Source organism: Cherax quadricarinatus, chromosome 18 (genome assembly GCF_038502225.1).
Source record: "Cherax quadricarinatus isolate ZL_2023a chromosome 18, ASM3850222v1, whole genome shotgun sequence".
In the NCBI taxonomy this organism is placed as follows: Eukaryota; Metazoa; Arthropoda; class Malacostraca; order Decapoda; family Parastacidae; genus Cherax; species Cherax quadricarinatus.
This window is the reverse complement of record NC_091309.1, coordinates 12,411,823-12,438,688: the sequence shown is the minus strand read 5'-3', so window position 1 is coordinate 12,438,688 and position 26,866 is coordinate 12,411,823. Positions and strand designations below refer to the sequence as shown.

Below are 26,866 nucleotides of genomic sequence, written 5' to 3'. Positions count from 1 at the left end.
GAGTTCTTGGATGTTAGCCAAGCCAATATTTTGACGCAAAAATGTGCCGCTATTCGATTTTGGCATTAGCCAATGCTGCTGTTACCTTAGGGTCCACTGTAATCTCTCTTTTTTTCTGCACTCTTGACAGGATTGCTGATTTTTCCTCAGAAATTATACACACACCTTTACTTTCCTGTGTGCTTCTTGGTAGTTCATAATGCTGTAATATTCCTTTTCCAACCTAGGCTCCAATGGAAGCAAGTCTCTTAATTTTTTGGGGGTTATTCCAAGTAATTTACACTGATAACTGTATTTGTGTACACCTGCACCTAAAGAACCTTACTAGGAGGTCCAGCCATGAGAAAGATAAACCCAGAACTACTATTACTACTAATAATAATAATCTTTATTTAAATAAGGACATATCAATGACTAACTACTATATAGAAAGCCCCTTGTTATGTAGAGCATTTCAGGCAAATTAGATTAGTTTCGTCCCCATGATGTGACTCACACCAGTTGACTAACATCCAGGTACCTATTTTACTGATAGTGAACATGGACAGCAGGGGTCATAAGGAAACACGTTGCAGTGTTTCTACCCTTGCCAGGGATAGAGTTGCCTACCAGGCCACAGGACAATTTAAATGACAGTGACCTGAAAAGTGGTTGGACCATTTGAACTATACTATGTAACATTAATATACGTATATCAAGAGTATCCTCTACCCCAGAACAACAGATACTAGAGCCAGCAAATAAAACCCCCCTAAATTCCACCAATACGACATTTGTCTTTGCAGACATACAGGGTCTAAAACTGTCAAAAAACCACAAAATTCCTTGCATCAAGGGACTGCTCACGGAGTCAAATGCAATGTTTGCAGCATTCACAGAGACCCACATAAAGGCTCATTATGACAAAATATGGATCCCAGGTTATAACCTATTCTGTTGTGACAGACTAAATGGGCAACAAAGGGGGGGAGTTGGCCTGTTTGTCAGTCGCTAATTTGCGCAGAACTACCAAACACTTCAAATCACGTAGTTGAAGTTTTGGTGGTAAAGATCGAAAACCAAAACCTTGTCATTGTGGTAGTATACAAGCCTCCAGATGCAACTTCCCAGCAGTTCCAGGAGCAACTTGAGAAAATTGACCACTGTCTGGAAAAATCTCCCAACTCCTGCCCCAAACATCTTACTACTAGGAGATTTCAACCTGAGACACCTAAGATGGAGGAATATAGCAAACAATGTTTTAGCAGAGATCACCCCAGTAGGCAGCTCAGATGAAAATTCACATACACACGAACTATTAAATCTCTGCAACAAATTCACCTTAAACCAGCAAATAGTAGAGCCTACAAGACTAGAAAATACGCTGGACCTCATCTTCACTAACAATGACGATCTGATACGTAATATAACTGTGTCAAAGACAATTCACTCAGATCACAACTTAATAGAGGTACAGACATGTATGCACAGGGCTCCAGACCAGCAGAATGTGAGCAGTCATGAAGGTCTCTTCATGAAATTCAATTTCAATAACAAAAACATACAATGGGATCAAGAAAACCATGTCCTAAATAAAACAAGCTGGGGAGATATCTTAAACAACATGGATCTGAACATTTGCCTTGAAAAAATGAATTCTGTGGTTCTTGAGATCTGCTCAAGACACATTCCATTACGAAAAAGAAAGAAGATGTAAACTTGAAAGAGAGAGACGTTCCCTATACAGACGAAGGCGACGAGTCACAGAGCTGCTGAGTGGGGTCAATATATCTGAAATACGAAGGGAGGCACTAGTTGATGAAATTGCAAATATCGAACATAAGCTGAAGGAATCTTATAGGAGACAAGAATCACAGGAAGAACTAAAAGCCATAAAGGAAATTGAAAAAAACCTAAAATACTTCTTCTCTTATGCCAAATCTAAGGGAAAAACAACATCCAGTATTGGACCCCTGCTTAGGTGGGATGGGACATACACAGATGATAGCCAAAAATGAGTGAGATACTAAAGTCCCAGTGTGACTCAGTGTTTAGTAAGCCACTGCCCACTCTAAGGGTCGAAAATCCAAATGAATTCTTTATGAACGAAACCCAAAATTTGGTCATCCCAAAAATCTCGGATATTATTCTAACTCCACAAGACTTTGAAGAGGCAATTAATGACATGCCCATGCACTCCCCCCCAGGCCCTTGATGGAACTCCGTGTTCATCCAGAATGGCAAGAAGCCCCTATCGCATGCCTTCAGCATTTTATGGAGAGGGAGCATGGACACAGGGGTCATCTCACACACACTAAAAACAACAGACATAGCCCCACTCCACAAAGGTGGCAGTAAAGCAATTGCAAAGAACTGCAGACTGATAGCACTAACATCCCATATCATAAAAATCTTTGAGAGGGCTCTAAGAAGCAAGATAGCCAACCACCTAGATACCCATCAATTACACAACCCAGGGCAACACGGGTTTAGAGCAGGTCGCTCCTGCCTGTCCCAGCTACTGGACCACTATGACAAGGTCCTGGATGCTGTAGAGGATAAACAAAATATAGATGTAGTATACACAGACTTTGAAAAAGCTTTCGACAAGTGTGACCATGGTGTAATAGCACACAAAATGTGGGATAAAGGAATAACAGGAAAAGTTGGTAGATGGACTACAACTTCCTGACAAATAGAACACAGAGTAATAGTAAACAGAGTAAAGTCCCAGGCAGCCATGGTAAAAAGCTCTGTTCCACAAGGCACAGTACTCGCTCCCATTCTATTCCTCATCCTCATTTCTGACAGGGATGTAAGCCATAGCTCCGTGTCTTCCTTTGCAGATGACACCCGGATCACCATGGCAGTGACTACCATCGAAGACACCACGAGACCCCAAGCGGACATCAACCAGATCTTCGAATGGGCCACTCAAAACGATATGAAGTTCAACGAGGAGAAATTTCAACTACTCAGATATGGAAAACTTGAAGAAATTAAAAATGTGTCAGGGTATACCACAAATTCTAACCATACAATAGAGCAGAAAAGTAATGTGAAGGACCTGGGAGTGATAATGTCAGAGGATCTTACCTTCAAAGACCACAACAATGTATCTACCTCATCCGCTAGGAAAATGATAGGCTGGATAGTGAGAACCTTCAAAACTTGGGATGCCAAGCCCATGATGATTCTCTTCAAATTGCTTGTGCTCTTTAGGCTGAAATACTGCTGTACACTAATGCCCCCATTCAAGGCTGGCGACATTGCAGACCTGGAGAGTGTACAAAGAACTTTCACGGTACACATAAGTGCGATGAGGCACCTAAACTACTGGGAACAATTGAAGGTCCTTGATCTGTATTCCCTCGAACGCAGGCGAGAAAGATGCATGATAATATACACTTGGAAGGTCCTGGAGGGATTGGTACCAAACCTGCACACGAAAATCACTCCATTTGAAAGCAAAAGACTCGGCAGGAAATGCAACATTCCCCCGATGAAAAGCAGGGGTGCCATGAGTGCACTGAGAGACAACACAATAAGTGTCTGGGGTAATCATAAGGGGGATTACCAATAGACCCCTGGCTGTCTTCAAGAAGGCACTGGATAGGCACCTAAAATCAGTACCTGACCAACCGGGCTGTGGTTCGTACGTCAGCTTGCGTGCGGCCAGCAGTAACAGCCTGGTTGATCAGACCCTGATCCACCATGAGGCCTGGTCTCGGACCAGGCTGCGGGGGTGTTGACCTCCGAAACCCTCTCCAGGTAAACTCCTCCAGGTAATCAGAAGCATTATACAAAATTATACTACAGTATGTAAATTTGTCGATAAGGCTTATTTTTGCATATTTATAATTCACTCTGGTCGGAGACCAGAGGATGGAGTCTCCACCACTTGATTTCAATGACCCATGCAGAAAGAGATGTTCAGTACTAGTCTTGATGAATAGAGTAGATACCTAAGGATGTAGATTTGTACACCGGTGATAGGAGACCCTATTGCAGGTGGGTAAAGCAGACAAATGGAAATAGGTCCTACCAGTAGGTTAGGCAAACTCAGAGTTGTTACAGCTCTCCTGTCACCAGTATACAAGTCTGCATCCTTGAGTATCTACTTCAGATTCATCAAGACTCTTGGACTGAACACTTTTCAAGATTAATTGCCTCAAACAACTACTTTACATCTTGCACCATCTCCAGTACTGTGTACCAGCATTGGACTAACAGTGCCACCAGTTAGCAAACTCTCCATGCTAAAGATGCCCAAGTGTTGCACATGTCTTTTGTAGATTTATGGTGTGCTATTCAAAACTGCAAAATTTCAGTCCCACCGAGGCAGGAGTGACCCAAAAAGAGAGAAAAAACTTTCATCATTCAACACTTACCGTCGTTCATATTTAAAGTGCAGGCATTGTTCTTCCCACCTCCAGGATTCAAGAAGTCCAGCTAACTGGTTTCCCTGAATTCCTTCACAAAATATTACCCTGCTCACACTCCAACAACTCGTCAGGTCCCAAAAGCCATTCGTTGCTATTCACTCTATCTAACATGCTCACACACTGTTTAATGGCCAATATTGTGATCAGATGAAAATACATTTGCTATAAAGGTAATATATAGTAAATAGGCTAGCTTACAGTGCTACCTTTTAATTGTACATTTTGCTCTAACACCATAATAGCCTCTTTGTCAGCTCGTTTTTTAAATGTAAGATGTTTCATTTATGTATCGTATTTCAGGAGGCTATCCTTAGATCTGTAATGTGATTTGCCCAAGACATTATGACTCACAGCAGGGTGAATTTAAACTAGTACTGTACTTTACTTTTGTTTGTAGTAGCATTGCTGCATACACGACACATTATGCACTTGTTTTTACTTAGTTCAGTTGTACTGTAAATAATTTTGGATTTAAATTATTATGCTCATCCACCCACCTAACAGTACATGTATGATGTTTCTATGTAGATTTTTGTTTTTGAGAATCAATGGGTAAACAGTACTGTACAGCTTAAATTATGTTTCGAAGAGAAGTACATATGAGCAATATTGAATAAGTCAGTGTTAGGATGTAGTGTTGGCCGATATGTACCACTGTATTTAAATATGTATAATTGTTCAGTTTCCTTACTGTGTAAATAAATTTATTTATTTATTACGTTTACACTGATTATATCGTCGTATGTATAAAATTATTACTTATGCTTTCATTTCCCTAACTTTCTTTCAGTTACAGATTTTATGGGAACATTTAATGTTTCAATAAATTAATCGATTTTTCCTTTACCTTTGCTTAAAGTTTAAAGAAATACGTAAGTTTTCTAAGATTAAAAAGTTTATGAAATAAAATATGCTGTTTTTTGAAACAGTTTTCATTGCTGTACAGCACATGCCTCCATTATCTTTTGCAGGTGGAGCAGACATATAAACAATACATTAAGGATACAGTGAAGCTTTTTGATGCTACTGGACCAGATGCTCTTGAATTTGCAGCACATCTCTACCATTATGAGGGCCGCATTGCTGAGATCACCCCTCCAGAAACTTTTATCAATGACCCTCAGGCTTCTAACAATCTCATATCCATTGGAGAACTCTCTCAAATTGCTCGTAGTGTAAGTTTCCGTAAAATAAATTCACAAATAATTATTTAGAATTAGCCCCAAGAAAATCTATAAACATAAAGCAAGAGAAAGACAGCTAAAATAAGAAGTTGTTTGGAAAGTTTAAGTTAACCTAAGTAGTATAGCTATGATATATTAGCATTACTGTCACACAATGTCATTTATCAAGTCAGAGAGAAACCTGGAGTTGGAGGATGAGTCCATATACAAGGAGTGAAGTGAGGTAATCAGGTTAGGTGTTGAAACTAAAACCTTTGGTAGCATTTAAAGCAGGTTGGACTAAAAAATAATTTATATATCGACTAGTAGACCCTATTTGCTGATATTCCATTCTTGTGTATACTTACAAATTGTTGCTATGTGGGAAACCAAACTAGAAGCTTCCTAGCAAGAGGCTCAGCTGTGTTGTATAAGTCATTGTTCTGGATAAAATTATTAGATGTGATGATTCTAGGATTTTGCTTCTTCGGGTATCTTCTTCCTCAGCAGTGAGTCATATACGTACCGTTGTAATCAATCAAGTGGTTGTGGGAGTTTGTACGAGTTGGTTGTGCCACTTAAGCAGTTAGTTTATTGTGCACCCCATGCTTATTCTGTGAATGGTAGTGCAAAAATCAGGACCACAGAGGTCACAATGGGTCTTTGTCAGATCCCAACTGAACATTGTTACATCACTAGAAAAGGAATAGTCATTTCATATTTTACAATTACTTCATATAGTTAATGTACACAATACAGTATTCCCTTACTACTTACATATAAAACATTTTAATACCAACAGGTCCCGTGGCTTGCTCTCCTTCGACAAATGTTTCCAAACAGTAAACTGGATCACAGAACTGATGTGTTGGTAGTATCGCGAGAGTACTTCAGTGATGTATCGGAACTCATAGCCACAACTGATAGAAAGTAAAGTTGCATTAATTTATTGGTCTAGTGATAATTTGGCTCTAAAATGCTTGAGACTTCTACAACATAACCACTATCTTGTGAATTGTCAACACTAGTCTTGCCCAAAATACCATGCATAAAAATAACTCCTCAAACATATTTTATTCACAAGAAAAGAAATGTATGGTGCATCATTATTTAAGAAAAGCTCACCGCTATACTGCAGTATTACAAAGCTTTAAATATTTGCATAGCAAAATTTTATATACAAGATGTCTTTGCAGTATTGATACATCAAATTTTGCTATGCAAATATTTGAAGCTTTTTAATATTGCAGTATACTGTTGAGCTCCTCTTAAATAATGATGCACCATACACTATAATCATTATAACTCAGATCATAAAACACTATTGTATTTATTTCTGGTATAACACTATTGAATGCTACTTTCAAATTGTTTTAAGCATCTCTCCCTCTGAATTTCCAGAAGGGTCAATGAAGAATTAATGTAACAATTCCAGAATGTTGCTGATAACTCTGTCTTAATGACTGATGATACACCACTGTAACTTTAGTAACAATAAATATTGTATCTTTCTTATATTGAACTTTTTAAATATTCTTAAAAAATAAATAATTAAAAATTATATATGTACAATCATCTACCTATTATCTGAATAGTTGAGAGCCAAATACATTTAAGCCAAGTACATTTAGGCATACATTGTTTACACAGAAATGGGTGACACTAGAGTGCATGTTGAAAACTCATGGTTATGCAGAGCATTTTGGCTTGTTATCTACAGGGTAATTAGAAAACATAGATGGTGTTATAATAAAGCATGTTACATCAGGTGTTCTAAAAACACACAAGTTTCCAGTACATGTATGTATACATTTTTCCTTATTGTTAACAATTACAGTTGTGTTGAACATGCAGGGTGGGTCATTGTGTACTGGAGGTACTTAGGGATATGCTACTGTACTAGTGTACTTTAAAACACACTCTACCTTTAGTAATATTTTACACTAGCTAGTAATTTTTCCTCATTTTATACTGTTACAGAATCTGTGGATCCTGTGAGTAAATATAAATTACTTGAAGGTATAACAGAGTATATATATATATATATATATATATATATATATATATATATATATATATATATATATATATATATATATATATATATATATATATATATATATATATATATATATATATATATATATATATATATATATATATATATATATATATATATATATATATATATATATATATATATATATATATATATATATATATATATATATATATATATATATATATATATATATATATATATATATATATATATATATATATATATATATATATATATATATATATATATATATATATATATATATATATATATATATATATATATATATATATATATATATATATATATATATATATATATATATATATATATATATATATATATATATATATAGGAAGCTCTGAACCCACAGGGATCATACAGTCTTAATTATTTACTTTTGATTCATTTTTGCATTTGCTGTTAAGCAAATGCAAGAATACGTACTTACTTACTATAAATAATACTTATACGTACGTATAAGTATTATTTATAGTAAAATTTTCTTTCTTTTTGCAGTCTCTTAAACAACTACCTAGTCTTCAGCTTTGTGTCTGCATATATACCTTACTTATCATCAGAAAATACCAGAGTTTTGGACCTGTATCATAAGGAGTTTACAGGTATGTATGGTTTAAAAATGAAATATAATCCAACCCCTAAATTCATGAGAATTAAGTTCCTGGAGTTCCTCGTCAATTCATAATTCATGGAAAAATCTGTTTAGTTTCAGATTTGGGTTCATTTTATGATACACAGTCCATCTTTTCTTATTGCTTAAATCTGTGTAGTATTGACATTCAAATGACAAAATTCCAAGAAATAATGGAGATTTGGGTTCGGGAAAATCCACTAAGTAATTTAAGAGTTACAAGTGTAGCCCCACAATTTGGGGGTCACATGCTAAACTAATAAAAAAAAAAATTGAGAATAGCTAAAAAACTTGTGCAGAATCACAGCTATTCATGGGAGGTCATTTAATGAAAACATTAGATAACTACAGCTTGCCAATTAAGAATCTTACATATTTAAGAATTCAAGGGTACTGTATTGTTTTGTGCAGCGCTGTATAGCCCTTGTGGTTTAGCACTTCTTTTTTCATTATAATAATGTACTGTTCTGTTCTGTACTACTTATGCTAAATCACTTTGGCACATAAAGTTTGTAAGTTTAATGCCATGATTGCTTTTTACTTTTTACATATTTTCCATGAATCAGCAGCAAGTATACCGATATAAGTTAAAAAAAAACAGTTGTAAAGCATGCTGTGGTGGCAGCCTCAGCGATCTGGCAGTCAATAAGAAAGTTTGACCTCTAGCCAGTATTTGACAGTAGGAATAAACTTGAGAAACTTCTTATGGCTATGACATGGATATAAATTGTTTGATATTGGTGAGGATTACCTTTTGAAAAGCTCTTTAGATAAATTTGAACATTGATATTTATAGATTAAATCCCATACACTATGAAAGCTTACATTTCATTTTCATTTGTTTACAGGGCTTCGAGAACCCATGGAACGATGGGAGTTTTGTATTCAGTCAACTGCAAAATTTTTCAAATTTGGCTTGGGGTCTCTCTTTGAGCGCAGTCAAAGCAGATATCGATCACGTCAAAAGAACTCACGTGTAGTAAGTTATAAGAAAAATGCATATATTATCATTTCTGTTGTTTTGGAAGTAAAATTAATTTTGTGACCTGCCTTCCCTCTCTTTTTTTTTTTTTCCATCATTGTCTTGCCAGAGGTGTACCAATACTATAGATCAGATGCCCCCTCCAAACTGAAAAATATCTCCACCCCTCCTTCAGAGTGCAGGCACTGTACTTCCAACCTCCAGGACTTGAGTCTAGCTAACTGGTTTCCCTGAATCCCTTCATAAATGTTACCTTCCTCACACTCCAACAACTCAAGTCCCAAAAACCATTTACCTCCACTCCTATCTAACCTGTTCACACACAACTGCTGGATATCCAAGCCCCATGCACACAAATCCTTTACCCCCTCCCTCCACCCTTTCCTGATTTGTCATCTCAACATTAAGACGGAAAATGTTAGTGTATAAATGTAGTAGTGTGTTTATTGTAATCAGAATTTTGCATTTCTTTTGACACATAAAATACTAATGCTATGAAAAGTCAAATTTTATTATTGTTGGTATTCTTTAATGTTGATATTTTTATTTTACTCTGTGTAGAAAGGCACATTCATATATCCAGACAGCATAATTTTTTATGGCTTTATAATACTGAATGTAAAGGAAATCATTAGTTTGTGTATAAAATGTATTTCAGCCATATTTTACTCAAATTCATTTTTTTTTTCAGATGTTATAATCCTTTCAGTTCACTGAGACTTATAAAAACACTCAGGATTTAATGAATTTCAGTAATATAGAACAAAATCTGCCTAGTTAATTCATTTTCAAATAGTGTTGGTTACAGAATTGTGTACTGTTATTACGATCACGTCAACTCCGTCTCATTACTATCCACCACAATTGCCAGTTTTGGCCACCTGCTGTCTTGTATTAATTCGTTAAATTGAGGGTTCGCTGAAATATATCTTTTACAGTTGGTTAATAAATATACTTATACATTTTTTTGTGTGCATGTGATAATGATTGTGAAAAATAATTTACCATTTATTTTTTCCAGCTTCATGAAATATTTAACCAGATCAGGTACACTTTGGGATCAAATCTGGCCAGCAGTCGCTGGTATCCTCTTGAAATAAAAGCACAGCTCACTGCTAAGGTAAATTTATTACATACATTGTTATAGGTATCTAAGGTAAAAATTATTTTGTTCTACACAAATTAACATTCTGCCAATATTTTGTAGGCCAAGATATTTTGCTGGAAAAATTTTCAATACTTTATACAGGTATCTCATGTTATAATTTTCTGTCTTATGGTAGTCCCCATATTTTTTCAATATTTTCATATTTATTTTACCACATTGGCCATCTAGGGCAACCCTATTATGGAAACCTTCACCATTATTCATTCATTAGCTGTCTTGAAGTGCACAGACATGACCCTCCAAATTACAACATCCCCACTCCTTCAAAGTGCATGCACTGTATGTCCCACCTCCAAGACTAAAGTTCAGGTGACAGGTTTCTGTGAATCCCTTCATAAATGTAACCTTGCTTACACTCCAACAGCACATCAGATCCCTATAACCACCTGTCTGTACTCAGCCCAGTTTAACACCTTTACACATGCCTACTGGATGCTTGAACCCCTACCACTTAATCCTTTCAGGGTCGCCAGGCCCTCTCCCAAACTTGTTCTCAGGGTCGCCCAAATTTCAAAAAAAAAAAAAAAATAATTTTTTCTTATGAAAATATAGAGAATCTTTTTCCGATCATAATGACACCAGAAGTATGAAATTCGATGGAAAACTTACGGAATTATGCTCTCGCGAAGTTAGCATTGGTGATTTTGCCCACTTTGAACCCTATTTTCGGCCAATTTCAGTGTACTAGTCGACAAAAATCATAACTATTTCGCTAGAACTACATTTTTTCTATCGAATGAGTACAAGAAACTGCCCATTTACCGATTTCAACTATCCAATACAGTGGTCAGAATTTAGCAATTTTGCCAATTTCACACAAATTTCAAAAGATGCCAATTTCCAAATAGGGTTCAGAATAAACAAGAAAGACATTCCTGGCACTAAAATAACATTTCCTCTGTTCATTAGTCATGTCCCCACATCCCTCTTACATTCTTTTGCTTTCCACTTTGAATTTTTATTCCCACAAAAAATAGAAGATTTACTGTTATGCAGACTACTGCATTAGTGTAGAAATGGTATAAATAATATCAGCGCACTTGTGAAAGAATATTAGACTCAGCAGTTGACGTGTATTGGATACTTAGCATGATTTGTTTACTTTTGAACTTTGGCAAAAATTGAAGATTTCTGCTACTTTGAGCTCAATTTCAAGGTACATACTTTTCATTGTAAAACCAATCAAAATCGTCTCAATTTCTGTAACATGTCTTCCATTCTATAAAATGAGACCAAGAAAACTAGAATACCATCATAAATACCATACAAAAATACAGTGCAAAGTCGCTGTTTTAAACCAAAAACACTCAGTTTTTTTTTCTCATTACGCACTGTGCTGCAGGATTTTTTTTTATACTGCGCACACTGACCACATAGACCCAGTCTTTCATATGTAGGCCTACCAGCTTTCTCTTAATAGATTTGAGGGTGCTAGAATTTAGGCATACTAGTATGTCAAAAACCCTGGTGCGTAAGCCGTACTAGTACGTCAGAAACCCTTCTTCAGTTTTATGGAAACTAAAATCTTGGTATGTTGGATGCATATTCATATGATATTAAATAAGTGCTAATATATTGTGTTGTAAAAAGTTTAATGTCCTTTAATTATACTAATATGCATTAGTAACTTGTGTAAAGTACATAGTTTAGTTAGTTATTTATACATGTATACTGTATACAATAATAAATTTTGTTTTTAAAGTCATTGGGTATTATACTTTTAACTGTATCAAAAGCAGAGCACTGTTGTTACATTGCTCACAATTCTTCAGATCACTAGCCTCTGCCTCTACCTCTCCTCCCACATCTCAGTTCCAGTGAAAGTGAGTAGTTTGGTGATACTGACAAGCTGTGGAATGTGGTAAAGATGAAATATACAAAGATCAGAGACCAAGGAGAGTTAGGAGTATGCAAGAGGCAGAGTTAGCCAGGGTACTGGGGAGCACTAAAGGGAAAGTTAGTGTAATAGGGCAGTTGCTGAAAGCTAAAGAGGGAGCCTGCATCAAAGATGGGGCTGTCAGCAAGAAGATCGGAAAGTGGATGTACATTTTGTGTGCTCGCTGATAGACAGGACAGTCTAGAGATGGTGAACTGACAAGGGAACTTGACATTCCTCACAAAGTGGTGGTGAGTATTTCTCCATGAGATATTTGTGAGTAAAATGTGTGTTGTTATTATTATAATCAAAGGAAGCACTAAACCTACAAGGGGTGTGTGTTATGTAGGTGGGAGAGTGGTCTCACAAACATGACAGCAGTGATAAGATGACCAGAAACCTAAACAGGGTTTGACAGAATGCAGTTTATTATGGGCCAACTCAGACCACCGGTGTTGCCAGTGGTTGTGAAGTTGTCTAGAGATTACTGCAGAATAATCTATGAAATAAGGTCATCAATGGCTGATCACACAGCAAAGTCTGCCTGCTAATGCATACATTTGAAAAAAAAAAATGCTGTCTGTTAAATGTTTTTCTAATCATTGAATCTTAAATTTTTGTTTATTTTTTTTTTTCAGCTAAATAACATGTCCCTGGCTGTTGGTTATCCAGAACGTCTCTTGAACCCAACTGTGATTAATTTTTATTATGAAGACTATACAATATTCATCAAAGACTTCTTCCAGAATCTTCAGGTAAATATTCCTTAGAAAGCAAAGCTATCCCTGTATGATGTGCAACTTTTAAAAATTACAAAACGGTATTAATGCAGTATATTAAGATGACAGTGATAGAGTGAATGATTGTGAAAGCATTTCTTCTTTTTGGGGCCACCCTACCACAGTGGGAAATGTCCAGTGTGTTAAAAAAAAAAAAAATGATGACCATCTGGATATTACTTAATTATATGCTTTGATATAACTTGTCTGCTTAAGTTATTTTTTATTGTAAGAAAAATTGCACTAATGGCATCTGTCACATTGGATGAGATAATGGCTGCTACATGATCATAGTTTTGGTTGTAGAATCTATGTATTCTACAATTCCTCCCTCTTCTACTAACTAGAATTCATCTCTGTCAACATTAAGGAATAAATCTGTCACAATAAATATTTACAAAGATATCAGCCACACTCCCATTATTTCCATCGAAATAGAATGGTGCATGTCATGGCCCAGACTAGAAATGTGCTGCAATTTGTAACAGTCACATGTTATGCACACACCATTATATACTACTGTGTAATATATAGTACAGGGTGTCCACAAAACACTCCCTTATTTCAAACAGGTGTAACATGTAACTTTATTGTAATAATCTTTCACAGTTAGTAGCTTCAGATGCAGGATTTCATTGTTTTATGTGGTATAGGGTACCATTAAAGGCACTCAGTGTCTGCCCCTCTTATTGCTCGGCAAACTCTGATGCGATAGTCCAGTTTGATCCAGATGCTCGGCAGCATATCTGGAGTTATCATGTGAACTGCTTCAGTGATCGAAATTTTCAGCTCCTCTAGGGTTGCAGGTAGTGGTGGTACGTAAACTGTGCTCTTCATGTGTCCCCAAAGAAAGAAGTCACAAACAGGTCTGGTGACCTTGCAGGCCACTTGCAGAGATCACTGGACCTAACTGTTTGTGACTTCTTTCTTTGGGGGTACGCGAAGAGCACAGTTTACATACCACCACTACCTGCAACCCTGGAGGAGCTGAAAATTTTGATCACTGAATCAGTTCGCATGATAACTCCAGATACGCTGCCGAACATCTGGACCGAACTGGACTATCACATCGATGTTTGCCAAGCAACCAGAGGGGTGCACATTGAGTGCATTTAATGCTACCCTATACCACATGAAACTGAATGAAATCCTGCATCTGAAGCTACTAACTGTGAAAGATTATTACAATAAAGTTACATGTCATACCTGTTCGAAATCAGGGAGTGTTTTTGTAGACATCCTGTACTTTCAGCTACACTGAACACTTTCATGTGTAGACACCTTCAGACATTTCCAGCAAAATGCAGTGCTAATGTTTTTTGCCAGATGGAAAAAAGTGTTTAAGCAGAGTTTCTTACTTGGCAGTCACAGTATAGTAGTACCCTCCTAGGTCCCAACCCTTACAGTTAACAAAGTATTATTTCTACAGTTTATTAAGAGGCAAGAATGCACACTATTTAGGAAACTTGGTACTTGAGGGCTGTATGTTTGACAAAGAAGTATGTTGAAGTTACCAATAAATAAATGTATCTATATACTGACTTTAGTGAAATAAATGGATATTTTATTCTTTATAAGCACTGTAGTTTAAAATATTAAAATTGTAAATTGTACTGTATTGGAGGGAATTTGTATACTATAGTGTAATGTACAGGGAGAGTACAGTACAGTACCTGCTTTAAGCGAACAGACCTCTTCCAGGATTCCATCCGAAGTGCTGGACGACAAATGGAAATGAAGCTCATAGATCCACTGCCAGAATCTGATTGGATGGATGCCTTATCAGAAGATTCAGTCACATATGTGCACGAAGCAAACAAGATAGTTATTCCGCCACACTTGCTCAACCCTCCACTCTTTCACCGCAATTATCCATTGTAAGTTTATGCTCCAAGTTTAGCTATTTCAAGAATTTTGTTTACTAAAATCAACTTTTTATCTCTGCAAGTTCCTATCATGTATGATATGGTTAAGTTGGATTATTATACTGTAATTCCAATAATGATATTTATCAGTAATGCCATCATTTCTACTCTGATTTTGTTTTCATAGTATGGGGCAGAGGCAAAATTTATTAGACGAGCCTGTGATTTATTCGGGTACAGAATATACAGTGGAATTACAGTGTGCCACATTTAACTAAGTTTGGTATCCAAAAGTGGTGGGTTGAAGTATCTGTGGAAAGAGTTTTCTGTGGAGGCATGTAAAGGTAATGTACCCAAGTATAGTAGTACCATCATTTTTATATGGTTTTGAGGCATGGGTTTTGAATGCTGCAGGGAAGAGGAGGATAGAGGCAGCACAGATGTTGTGTTTGAGAGCAATGTGCAGAGTATCATGCAGACAATTCAGAATGTAGAAATTAAAAGGCAGTGTGAGGCGACCAAGAGTATAATTCAGAGAGACGAGGAGAGGTTATTGAGGGGGTTGGAGCATAAAGAGAAAATGGACAGGGATAAGTTAATGAAGGTATATAAATCTGGGGTGAAAGATAAAAGGGAAAGGGGTTGTCCCAGGAATGGTTGGAGGGAGGGGAGGGTGTACAGAGGCTTCAAGTTTTAGGGGCTTGAGCATCCAGCAGGCATGTGCAAGTACAGTAGACCCTCGGCTAATGATATTAATCTGTTCCTGAGAGCTCATCATTAAACGAAATTATAGTTAGCTGAATTAATTTTCCCCATAAGAAGAAATCAAATTAATCTGTTCCTGACACCCCAAAGGATGAAAAAAAAAATTTTACCACATGAAATATACATTTTCCTACACACAAAAAGAAGACGACATGCACAATTACTACTGTACTAAATAAAGAATACATGACACTTACCTTTATTGAAGATCCTTTAATGATTGATGGGATGGGAGGAGGGGAGATGGTGGAAGTTGTTATTGTTTGGAAGGGGAATCCCCTTCCATGAAGACTTGAGGTAGCAAGTCCTTTTCTGGGTTTACTTCCCTTCTTCTAATGCCACTAGGACCAGCTTGAGAGTCACTGAACCTCTGTCGCACAACAAATATGTCCATAGAGGTCTGTACCTCGCGTTCCGTTTAAGATTTGCCTAAAATGGGCCACAACATTGTCATTGTAAGTCACCATCACGGCTTGCAATAGCTGTGTTAGGGTGATTTTCATCCATAAAGGTTTGGACTTCATCCCACTTTGCACAAATTTCCTTAATCTTTGAAGTAGGCAACTTCTTCAGTTTTTCTCCCCTCCTCTAAAGCAGTTTCCTCAGGTCTGGCCTCTTGCTGTTGCAGATGCTCTTGCAGCTCATCAGTGGTTAGTTCTTCATCGTCCTCCTCCACCAACTCTTCCACATCCTCCCCACTAACCTCCAACCCCAAGGACTTCCCCAATGCCACAATTGATTCCACATCTGGCATAGGCTTCTCAGGGTTAGCCCCAGACCCTTCAAAATCCCTCTCTTTTACACATTCTGGCCACAGTTTCCTCCAAGCAGAGTTCAAGGTCCTCTTAATCACTCTCTCCCAAGCCTTACCTATAAGGTTTACACAACTGAGGATATTAAAGTGATCTTTCCAAAACTCTTAGGGTCAGTCGAGTGTCTGAGGTCACTTCAAAGCACTTTTGAAACATAGCTTTTGTGTAGAGTTTTTTGAAGTTTGAAATGACCTGCTAGTCCATGGGCTGCAGGAGAGGAGTGGTATTAGGAGGCAAAAATTTGACCTTGATGAAGCTCATGTCCCCAGAAATTCGCTCTGCTAAGTCTGAAGGATGACCAGGAGCATTGTCTAATACCAGGATGCACTTAAGGTCCAATTTATTTACCAGGATGCACTTAAGGTCCAATTTATTTTCCAGGAGGTAATTTTTCACAGTGGGGGCAAACACATGGTGAAACCAGTCATAGAAAAAGTCCCTAGTGACCCATGCCTTACTGTTTGCCCTGTGGAAATAAATGGTATAAAATACTGACACAATGGAAATATAAACACATATGCAGTATAATGTGATCCTTTATTGACTACGTTTCGCCCACACAGTGGGCTTTTTCAAGTCACAAACAGATCTACCTGGGGTGGAAGGGACGCGAGTATTTATAGTCAGGTTCAGAATGCATTCTGAACCTGACTATAAATACTCGCGTCCCTTCCACCCCAGGTAGATCTGTTTGTGACTTGAAAAAGCCCACCGTGTGGGCGAAACGTAGTCAATAAAGGATCACATTATACTGCATACATGTATGTGTTTATATTTCCACTGTTTGCCCTACACATCACACATAAATTAGCCTTGACGACATTGTTTTTCCTGAATACTTTGGGAGTTTCAGAGTGATACACCAATAAAGGCTTCAACTTTGCAATCACCACTAGCATTACCACACAACAAAAGAGTAAGCCTGTCTTTCATTGGCTTATGTCCTGGGAGTGCCTTTCCCTCCTGAGTAATGTAGGTCCTGTTTGGCATTTTCTTCCAAAACAGGCCTGTTTCGTTACAATTAAACACTTGTTCAGGTTTCAGTCCTTCAGCCATTATGTACTCCTTGAATTCCTGCACATATTTTTCAGCCGCTTTTTGGTCCGAACTGGCAGCCTCACCATGCCTTATCACACTATGTATGCCACTATGATTCTTACATCTCTTAAACCAACCTTTGCTGGCCTTAAATTCACTCACATCACCACTAGTTGCAGGCATTTTTTTAATTAAATCGTCATGCAACTTCCTAGCCTTTTCACATATGATCGCTCGAGAGATGCTATCTCCTGATATCTGTTTTTCGTTTATCCATACCAATAACAGTCTCTCAACGTCTTTGAGTATTTGCGATCTCTGTTTCAAAAACATACTTGCACCTTTTGCAAGAACAGCTTCCTTGATTGCGGTTTTGTTGCCCAAGATAGTAGCGATGGTTGATTGGGGTTTGGTATACAACCTGGCCAGCTCTGAGACACGCACTCCACTTTCGTACTTTGCAATTATCTCTTTCTTCATTTCCATACTAATTCTCGCCCTTTTTACCACAGGGTTGGCACTAGAAGCTTTCTTGGGATCCATGGTGACTTATTTTGCAGTTACAAGCGCTAAAAACACTGTGATAATATGAAATGTACCGAATGTATGAGTAGATGCGACCGCACTGGCTGGCTTGTAAACACTGGCACACACGGGGCCACATGTGGACGCGTACTGGACGAATTACGTTGGGCGAGTTTTTTATCATTAGCCAGGCCAATATTTTTACGCTCAAACGCTTCGTTGGGCGGATTTAACGTTATGCGATGTGTTCGTTAGCTGAGGGTCCACTGTATTAGTGAATGGTGGTAACTAGTTTTTAAGAGACGTACTGTTGGAGTGTGAGCAGGGTAACTTTATGGAGGGACTCAGAGAAACCGGTTAGCTGGACCTGAGTCCTGGAGACAGAAAGAGCAGTGCTTGCACTCTGAAAGACTGGTGGGGAAGTTGGTGAGAGAGGTAATTTGAATATAATGTCAGCACATTTCTGGAAAGAAGGTAATCGAGTGAATGTTAATGAAGTGTTTTCCTTGGGTCACCCTGCCTTGGTGGAAGATAGCCAGCGAGTTAAAGAAATGTTTCAAATTAAAATTAATATTAAAACTAATAAAAAATGACATTCAAAACATATTAATTATAACCTCAGTAAATGCAAAAGTTGTATAAAAACTCTCACTCCTTGTGTGTAACATTGCAACATTGGATGACAAAAATAATGTGTTAAGCCTTTGGTTTGCAAAGCTAATTTATAATTAATCATTAAGTTATTTTAGAGGCAGTGATATTAGCATTTCTTAAAATGAATTGTCCCTTGTGTTATTTTGTCTTTCTTTAGTTTGATTCACACTCTGTAATTTAGTTTACTACCAAATATTTTCATTACTCTTATCTTTTAGGACCATGCTATATGGAAGCCTGGGTGTGCAAATTGCTCGTGAAATGCTGCGAGCTGTTGATGCCGTTGGTCTTGCATGGAACAGCAAAGGACAATTTGCTGAACGAACAGTATATACAAACAGGTTAGGCTACCATAATTTAGCATTCTAAGATACTTTTGTTTTTTACAGTGGTATGTTAGTAATACATGTACTCCAGTATTACTATTATTATTATAATTATATTTAGGGGAATTACTAAACCCATAGGGGTTAATAATATTTTGTTAGGAATACACTGGCTAGGCTGAATGTGACCTTTTTTATTTCCTTTCCCATGGCTCAGTTGGTAATGCACTCTACTCACACAGTGTGTCCAGGGTTTCATCCCTGGTATGGGTGGAAACGTTGGGCATGTTTTCTTACACCTACTGCCCCTGTTCACCTACCAGTAAGTAGGTATCTGGGCGTTAGCCGACTGGTGTGGGTTGCATCCCCCCAAAAAAGGCACTTAAATTTCTCAGGAGGTTGATTATACTTCACAACATTGAAGTGCCTTTGTGGTGATTTTGTTGACTTGGTAGTGAATTCAGTTCAAGAATTTCTCAAGGCTAGTTCTTTGGAATACACTTCATTTGAGAAATTAATGCATGAAACATCTTGCTATGAAACTAAATTAAACCAGTATTGTATTAATGGGAATTGAACACAATTTTGTGGTACTACCTACAATATATTCTAGTCCTACATTACTGTTATACAAATATGTAATCCACACATTGTAAGCTTTGCAAGGAAATAAACATTTCTCATTATATCATGAAAAGGTCAGTAAGTATAGATAAAGAATATCTACTGAATGAAGTTGTGGAAAGGGAAAGTGATTTCTTGCATTGTCAACATATTCATGCAGTAAGAGTCAGTCAGTAATGTAACATTGATCAGATATGTACAATATTGTGTTGCATTTCTATTGTTAAGATTACTAAGGGTAAAGTATCATACTTTTAAATAATGACCCAAGTGGAAATAAGTTGTATATTTTGACTTTGTTGAGTTATCCTAAGTTAAGTGTTCGTAATATACATGTATGCTCACATCCCTGTGTTCTCGAAACCACTTTAAAAATTTAAACTTAAATTTGTAAAACCATTTGTAAATTCTGAATAAAAAGTAATAAAATTATGTACTGAGAATTGGATAATTGAGGCATTTTGGATTAGTAGTGAAATACTGGTGAAAAATGTATGTTTCTTGTTAACACTAGAATATGTGCATTATACACCTTTTTGTTAAAACCTTTTTAATATAAACAGAATTTTTCAAAGTTTCTAGTCTTGCTAGTGAGAATTATTATTTATTTATTTATTTATTTATTTTATGTCTTTGCAAACAGTACATTGAGATTTTGTATTTACAATAGTGGGTTGCAAGGCAAAGAGAGCCTCTATTATGCCTAGGCATTATGGGCCAACTTAACATTATTGGTTTACAGACTACTTAATACTAAGGAGTATATCATAGTTGTACAGTACGATAGTAATTATTTCATAGTTGTACAGTAGAATATTAATTATAAATGAATCAAAATTTGTATAATACAAAGATATATTTATATTCGAAAATGCTTTTTGTGAAAACAATGATTCAATTATATTCCTGTCAACAATGGATGAAAGGTTCAATGTGATTGTTTCAATTATGATGTGGGAGTACATAGGTGAGTAAGCGTCGTCTTGCCTCATAAGAGATGTAGGTAGATTTACTCTGTAATAGTTAAATGTGCAATATAGTTAACATTAACTTTGGTACTCTTGAACAGATCGCTGGACAACCTACGAGGGATGGCAGACTGCATAGCTTCTGCAACTATGGATCTCGCTATAGAAACAGATGCTGTTGTAGATAGAACGGCAGCTGATACAGCTTCAGAGGTTGATGCCATACGACAGACGTACCAGGTAGGCTTTGCTGCATTTTAGCATGCATTATTCAAGAAAATTGCTTTTTTTTTCTATAAAACACACACACACACACACACACACACACACACACACACACACACACACACACACACACACACACACACACACACACACACACACACACACACACACACACGCACGCGCAAAAGGTGCTTGAATTATCAGCTTAAAAAGTACATTCAAAGTAAGTCCAACTTTATAGTAAATTAACAAGATGCAAAACAGATGAGCAAAATATGAATAAGTAAGCAATCTAAGCAATACAAATTTCAGTGTAACATCTCAAAGTTAATATAATATGTATAGTATAGTCAAATTAACGGTGCAATATAAATAAGCAAGTTTGCTTGGCAAGATTTGGTTTCTGTATTGTGATTGTGCACCATAACTAGATAATTGGTTCCCACAAAATTCTCCCGAGGAGCTGTGCCCTCTGGTGAAGGGCTCTTAAACCTAGGAACCTATTCCATTGTTGGATTGAACCCAATTGTCTCTAAGTCCCCAGGTTGTGCAACCCCCTATGGGTTTAGCACCTCTCCACTTTTTTTTTTTTTTTTTAACATGTCGGCTATTTCCCACCGAGGCAGGGTGACCCAAAAGAAAGAAAAAACTATCATTCAGCATTTTCACCATCACTCATACATAATCACTGTCTTTGCAGAGGCGCCCAGATATGACAGTTTAGATAGTCACTCCAATCTGCTAATATCCCAAACCCCTCCTTTAAAGTGCAGGCATTGTACTTACCATTTCCAGGATTCAAATCCAACTAACCGGTTTCCCTGAATCCCTTCACAAAATATTACCCTGCTCACATTCCAACAGCTCATCAGGTCCCAAAAACCATTCGTCTCCATTCACTCCTATCTAACATGCTCATGCACGCTTGCTGGAAATCCATGAATATGACAGTAATCTAGGTGCTTGTTGATATGGAAAATTAAGCTAACTGGATGATTCTTCACTGCTGCAAATCTTTTTTTTTTTTTTTTTTTCAAAAAACTGGGACGATTGTGAATGAATTGACGATCTTGAGGCTATTCTCTTTGATCCAGGGGCTTTTGAGTAGCTATCTTGTAGGCTTGCATAACCCATTAGTTGCTACTATTATACCTTTAAACTGGACTGCATCCAGTAGGTGGTTTTGGAAGAAATAAACCATCATGGGACACAGACACATACTGATAAACCAAAAAGTTATACCAGATGACATCACTCTTTGATTTCTTTTTATATATATTTTTTACAACTTTATTATCTATTAATATGCAGATATTTTGCAGGCCTACCTCTCTTTGATGAAGCTTCAACCTCAGCCCCAGCATCCAAGCTTCGAGTCTCTCAACACAACCAACATATTTTTCATGGCTTATGCTGGAGTAAGTTATCACATTACAAGTGCATGTTGACAAGCTACTTATTTTGAATTTAGTACATTTTACATGTTTTCAGTTTCATTGTTTGACTTGAAATATAGCTTCATTATGTCTCTTCAATACATACCATAGTTTTATATGTATTTAAGTGATTCTCTGCAGAAGATAACTTGGAAACGGTTGTTTCACCCTCTGTAAGTAAGTAAGTAAGTAAGTTTATTCAGGTATACACAAATACAGTTACATAGAATTATCATACATAGCAGCATATGTGTAGAGAACCTAGGATAACCTCAAAAAAGTCAGAGTGACTTATTTCCATTGGGGTCCTTTTACCTTATTATTATAATATAAAGGTTATAATATTTTCTTATTATTCTATAATGAAGATAACATCTTATTATCATACTAAAAAGACTATCTACTACACGAGGGTCAATAAGACTATCTACAATACGAGGGTCATTACTAGGAATAAGGTAAAATTTACACGTATGTTAGCTAAATAAATTGAAAATCATTCCCCTCCCTTTCTGTAGCTACATTCATCAGACACCTTTTGGCACTCTTCTTGAACTGGTTCATGCTATGACTGGCTTTGACATGTGTGGGTAGTCTGTTCCATTTCTTTATTGCTGTACAATAAGAGGTGTTTGAAGCCTGGCCAATGACTGTGGGTACTACAAAGTTGTGCTCTCTCCCCCTAGTACTATGATTGCTTTGGTTCCCAACCTTGACAAAATTGACAGCAAGATATTCTGGACACTGAGCAATTTTATAAACATGATTTAGCTTCAGTTGTTTTACTCTGTCTTCAACATTCAGCATATCCAACTGCTGTAATTCATCCTGGCCTACATGTTCTCTTGGTCCCAGCCCCAGGATGAATCATACGATTTTGTTCTGGGTGATTTGCAGTCTATCTTTCAGTTTTTTTGTCAAGGCAGAGTACCATGAAGAGCAAGCGTAATCCATATGGCATTGTATAAGGGCTAGACATAGGGTCCTGCGAGCCTCAGTAGGTAGACACTGTGCTTGTCTATACAGGAACTTCAGTCTGGCATTCGCTTTCTTTACTACACTGTTCCCTATCAATTCTCCTGACATGCATGGGTCAAAGGGGATTCCCAGATATTTTACTGATGAAACCAAAGTGATGGGCTCCCCATTACACTGGACATTAAAATTATTTACCCTTCTCAGTTTGTTTCGTGCCAAAGAGAATGGCTTCAGTTTTCCCGAGGTGTAATGATAGTTTGTTGTCTACTAACCATTTGCTGCAGGACTCCAGTTCCAGAGTTAAAACAGTAGCTGTATCTTGTGGGTCTTTACCTGACACTAACAGGGCACTGTCATCTGCATACAGTAGGAGTTTGCACTTGACACTGATAGGCATGTCATTGACATAACATAATAATAAGGGACCCAGAATACTACCTTGGGGAACTCCACATGTTATCGGCAGGGGTTCCGATTCCATTTTGTTGAGTTTGACAATTTGTCTCCTGTTGCTAAGGTAGGACTTAAACCAGTCTACAGAACCTATACCGGTAGCTTGAAGTTTCTTGCATAATATATTGTGGTTGACAGTATCGAAGGCCTTTTGCAGGTCTAAGGTTACCACACCTATGAGGTTTCCCTTTGACATTTCAGTTCTCAGGTAATCCATCAGATTAATTAGGGAGGTGTCGGTTGAGTAAGATCTTCTAAAGCCCGATTGATAGCTATGGAGAATGGTGTTGTCATTAAGGTACTTACCTATACTTGAGAGTACACTGCCCTCTCTAGAATTTTGGATATTATACTGAGTATACTAACAGGCCTGTGAGGGAAAAGTTCAATAGATAGGAGTAGCGAGGGAGTATATAGTAACAATAGTTTCATTGCCGGCTACTTGTTAAGGTAGGGTAAGTCAAGCTCCCGCTATTCCCGCCTTTTTTCCCCCACCCCGAAAGTGATAGTTTGACTGCCGGCTGCTTGTTAAGGTAGGGTCAGTCTAGCTCCCGCTATCCCTTCCCCTCCTCCTTCCCCCTCCCCCAAAAGGTGACGTGTGGGGCTCTGGTCCAAACAGTAATCACTAGACTCGCAGCTCCCAGCACTACTGTAAGTACATGCCTGCCTTGTATTCTAGTGGATTTATGGGTTGAAAGCTTCACTTTTGACCAATAATAAACTTAGTCTTTTCAGCCTTGCTCTATGTTGACTGTTGTAATAATCACCACATCTTTTAGGTATTGTACTTATCATGGAGAGTGATTATTTAAGCAGTGGGTAACCTGTCTATCTTTTCAGCTTGGATGACAGAGAGGGTCACCTGTCAATCAACGAGAAGAACTGGTGGAGATGGACTAACGTCCTGAGACTTCCCCTTTTTGGATTTTATTATCTGTGCACCTGTATGAAATTGCAGGACGTAACTCCTCATCATTGCAGCGGTAAAGAACCTGCTTTCCTGTCATCAGGATATAATACTCAAGGCTATACTGTGAAGAACTAGCCAGTGGGTCATAACCAACACATGCGACCCCCCTCCCCCATCATCAGCAATGAATCGATTTCAACAACACCATTTTCCATTTTTCATTTTCTTTAATGTAGGATTAATATTTCATATTTAAGTGTTTTATATTTTATATTTTCTATGTAATAAAGTGTTTATGTTTGTCTGTTATTATTTCTTTTTCTATTCATTAATTTTCCTGAGGAGGAGCCAGCCTTGGTAATACTGTCTGAAGTTATTACAGGGCTGAGTAAGCCTTCACAAGTGGCGACCTTGCCAGGATACAACTCGACAGAATCAAGATTCAATTCCATATCGAATCTACCATTGGAACTTCAATGCTGCATACCACAGACGGTTACCACCAGCCATGAGTAATCATTCTCTATGGTAGGACTACAGTACAGGTATTTAAAAGATTTGGTGATTGTTATAGTCTCTTTATTGTAAGTCAAGTCAGGCAGGATATAATAGTTAATTCTGCCACCTTTCTTGGGAGCTTGAAACACTTTGGAGGATTAGACTCTAGGGACCCGAGATTTTCCAGTGACAATTTGTTTCATTGAGCTCTTTATTTTATCAAGGGAACTGTCGTTGGACACTCTTGATTTGTTGGTGAGAAGATTGGATGGTCAAGGGACCCCATTCTACTTATTGTTTGCTCGGAGCCGGCATAGAACCCTTCGTTTTAATTAATACATATTGTTTAATTGAAGCAGGGATCGAGCCCTCTGGTTTATTTACAGTTTGAATGGAGCAGGAATTGAACCCTCCGTTTTCTTTAATACCCGTTTCATTTCCCCATATAGTTTAAGTTATTCTTGCAAGCATGGAGGAATACCAGTTTTGGATGAACGCTGGAAGTAAGTTAGGAATAACAGGGAAAAATTTAGAATCTTTCATTAGTGCTAAGATCCAGGAAAGACTTGAAAGAGAGAGAATTGAGAGAGAAGAGAGACAGTTAGAAAGGGAAAGAGAAGAAGAAAAGGAGAGAGAGAGAATCGAAAGAGAAGAGAAAAAGGAGAAAGAGAACCTTGAAAGACAGGAGTAAAAGGAGAGAGAAATCCAAGAAAGACAGAAAGAGAAGACAAAAAGGAGCGTGATAGACTTGATCGTGAAGAAAGAGCTAGAGAACGTGAGGAACAGGCTAAAATAAGAGAACTTGAGGAAAGAGCAAAGGATAGAGAAGTTGAGGAAAAAGCTAGAGAAAGTGAGGAAAAAGCTAGAGAACTTTAGTTAATAGAGAGAGAAAAGGATCGCGAGCTCGAAAAATCTCGCCTTGAATTAGAGAATAAAAAGTTAACTTTCTCACAACAGCAATTAGATGAAGGAGTAATGGAACAACGTGCAGCTAGTGCACATATTCCAACACATAATTTACCTCCCTTCACAGAGGGGGAAGACATAACTTCATACATTATCAGGTTTGAAAATACCGCTACCCTCTGTGAATGGCCTGCTGACACCTGGGCTACCAGGTTAGGAATGTTATTTTCTGGTACAGCTTTGAATATCTATGCAACTTTGTCGCATGATATCATATGTAATTATAACCTACTGAAGAAGGCAATCCTTAAAGCATATCAGAAAACCACTAATTCTTACAGGAAAGATTTCAGGTATGCCACCTTACAGCCTGGCCAGAACTTTCAGCAGTTACAGGTAACACTCTTTCGTTTGTTCGACTTTTGGATAGAGAGTTCAGGAATTGATCGCAGTTATGAATCTCTTAGAGACTTCATGGTTGCTGACCAGTTCCTGACAGCTCTTCCCCATCAGATACGAACATTCATCAGGGAACATAACTTGATTAAAGCTGAGGAAGTTGCTGAGGCTGCTGACCTGTATGCTGAGGCTCACAATTCCTATAAAGACCTAAAGGGATCGAACCCTAAGGGCAAGGGTTCATCAGACCTTAAGAAATCAAAGCCTCTAATGGAAGTAAAATGACTTCTTTTATTCCTGTTTGTCATTTGTGTGGTGTTAAGGGACATAAACGTCCAGATTGTCCTTCTAAGAAGGTCCAAAAAGTTGGAAGATGTT

General features: G+C 37.4%; 1 protein-coding gene and 1 long non-coding RNA gene across 2 annotated transcripts in view; one reads left to right on the top strand and one right to left on the bottom strand.

Moving 5' to 3' along the window:
* LOC128689393 (uncharacterized) overlaps positions 1–14,907 on the bottom strand; it is a 48,272-nt gene extending 33,365 nt beyond the window's left edge. Inside the window, exons 1-3 of the long non-coding RNA XR_008407155.2 lie at positions 14,780–14,907; positions 6,365–6,507; positions 5,956–6,201 (exon numbers count right to left, since the gene is read on the bottom strand). This is a non-coding gene — a long non-coding RNA (uncharacterized lncRNA). The remainder of the gene's footprint in view (positions 1–5,955; positions 6,202–6,364; positions 6,508–14,779) is intronic.
* The window catches only part of LOC128689390 (endothelin-converting enzyme-like 1), a gene marked incomplete in the record, with an annotated part of 169,871 nt that overhangs the window by 88,397 nt on the left and 54,608 nt on the right, over positions 1–26,866 (top strand). Inside the window, 10 exon segments of the mRNA XM_070086204.1 lie at positions 5,396–5,599; positions 6,390–6,517; positions 8,169–8,272; positions 9,150–9,280; positions 10,305–10,403; positions 12,966–13,082; positions 14,808–14,983; positions 18,984–19,106; positions 20,785–20,923; positions 22,231–22,326. Coding sequence (XP_069942305.1) covers positions 5,396–5,599; positions 6,390–6,517; positions 8,169–8,272; positions 9,150–9,280; positions 10,305–10,403; positions 12,966–13,082; positions 14,808–14,983; positions 18,984–19,106; positions 20,785–20,923; positions 22,231–22,326 — 1,317 coding nt within the window.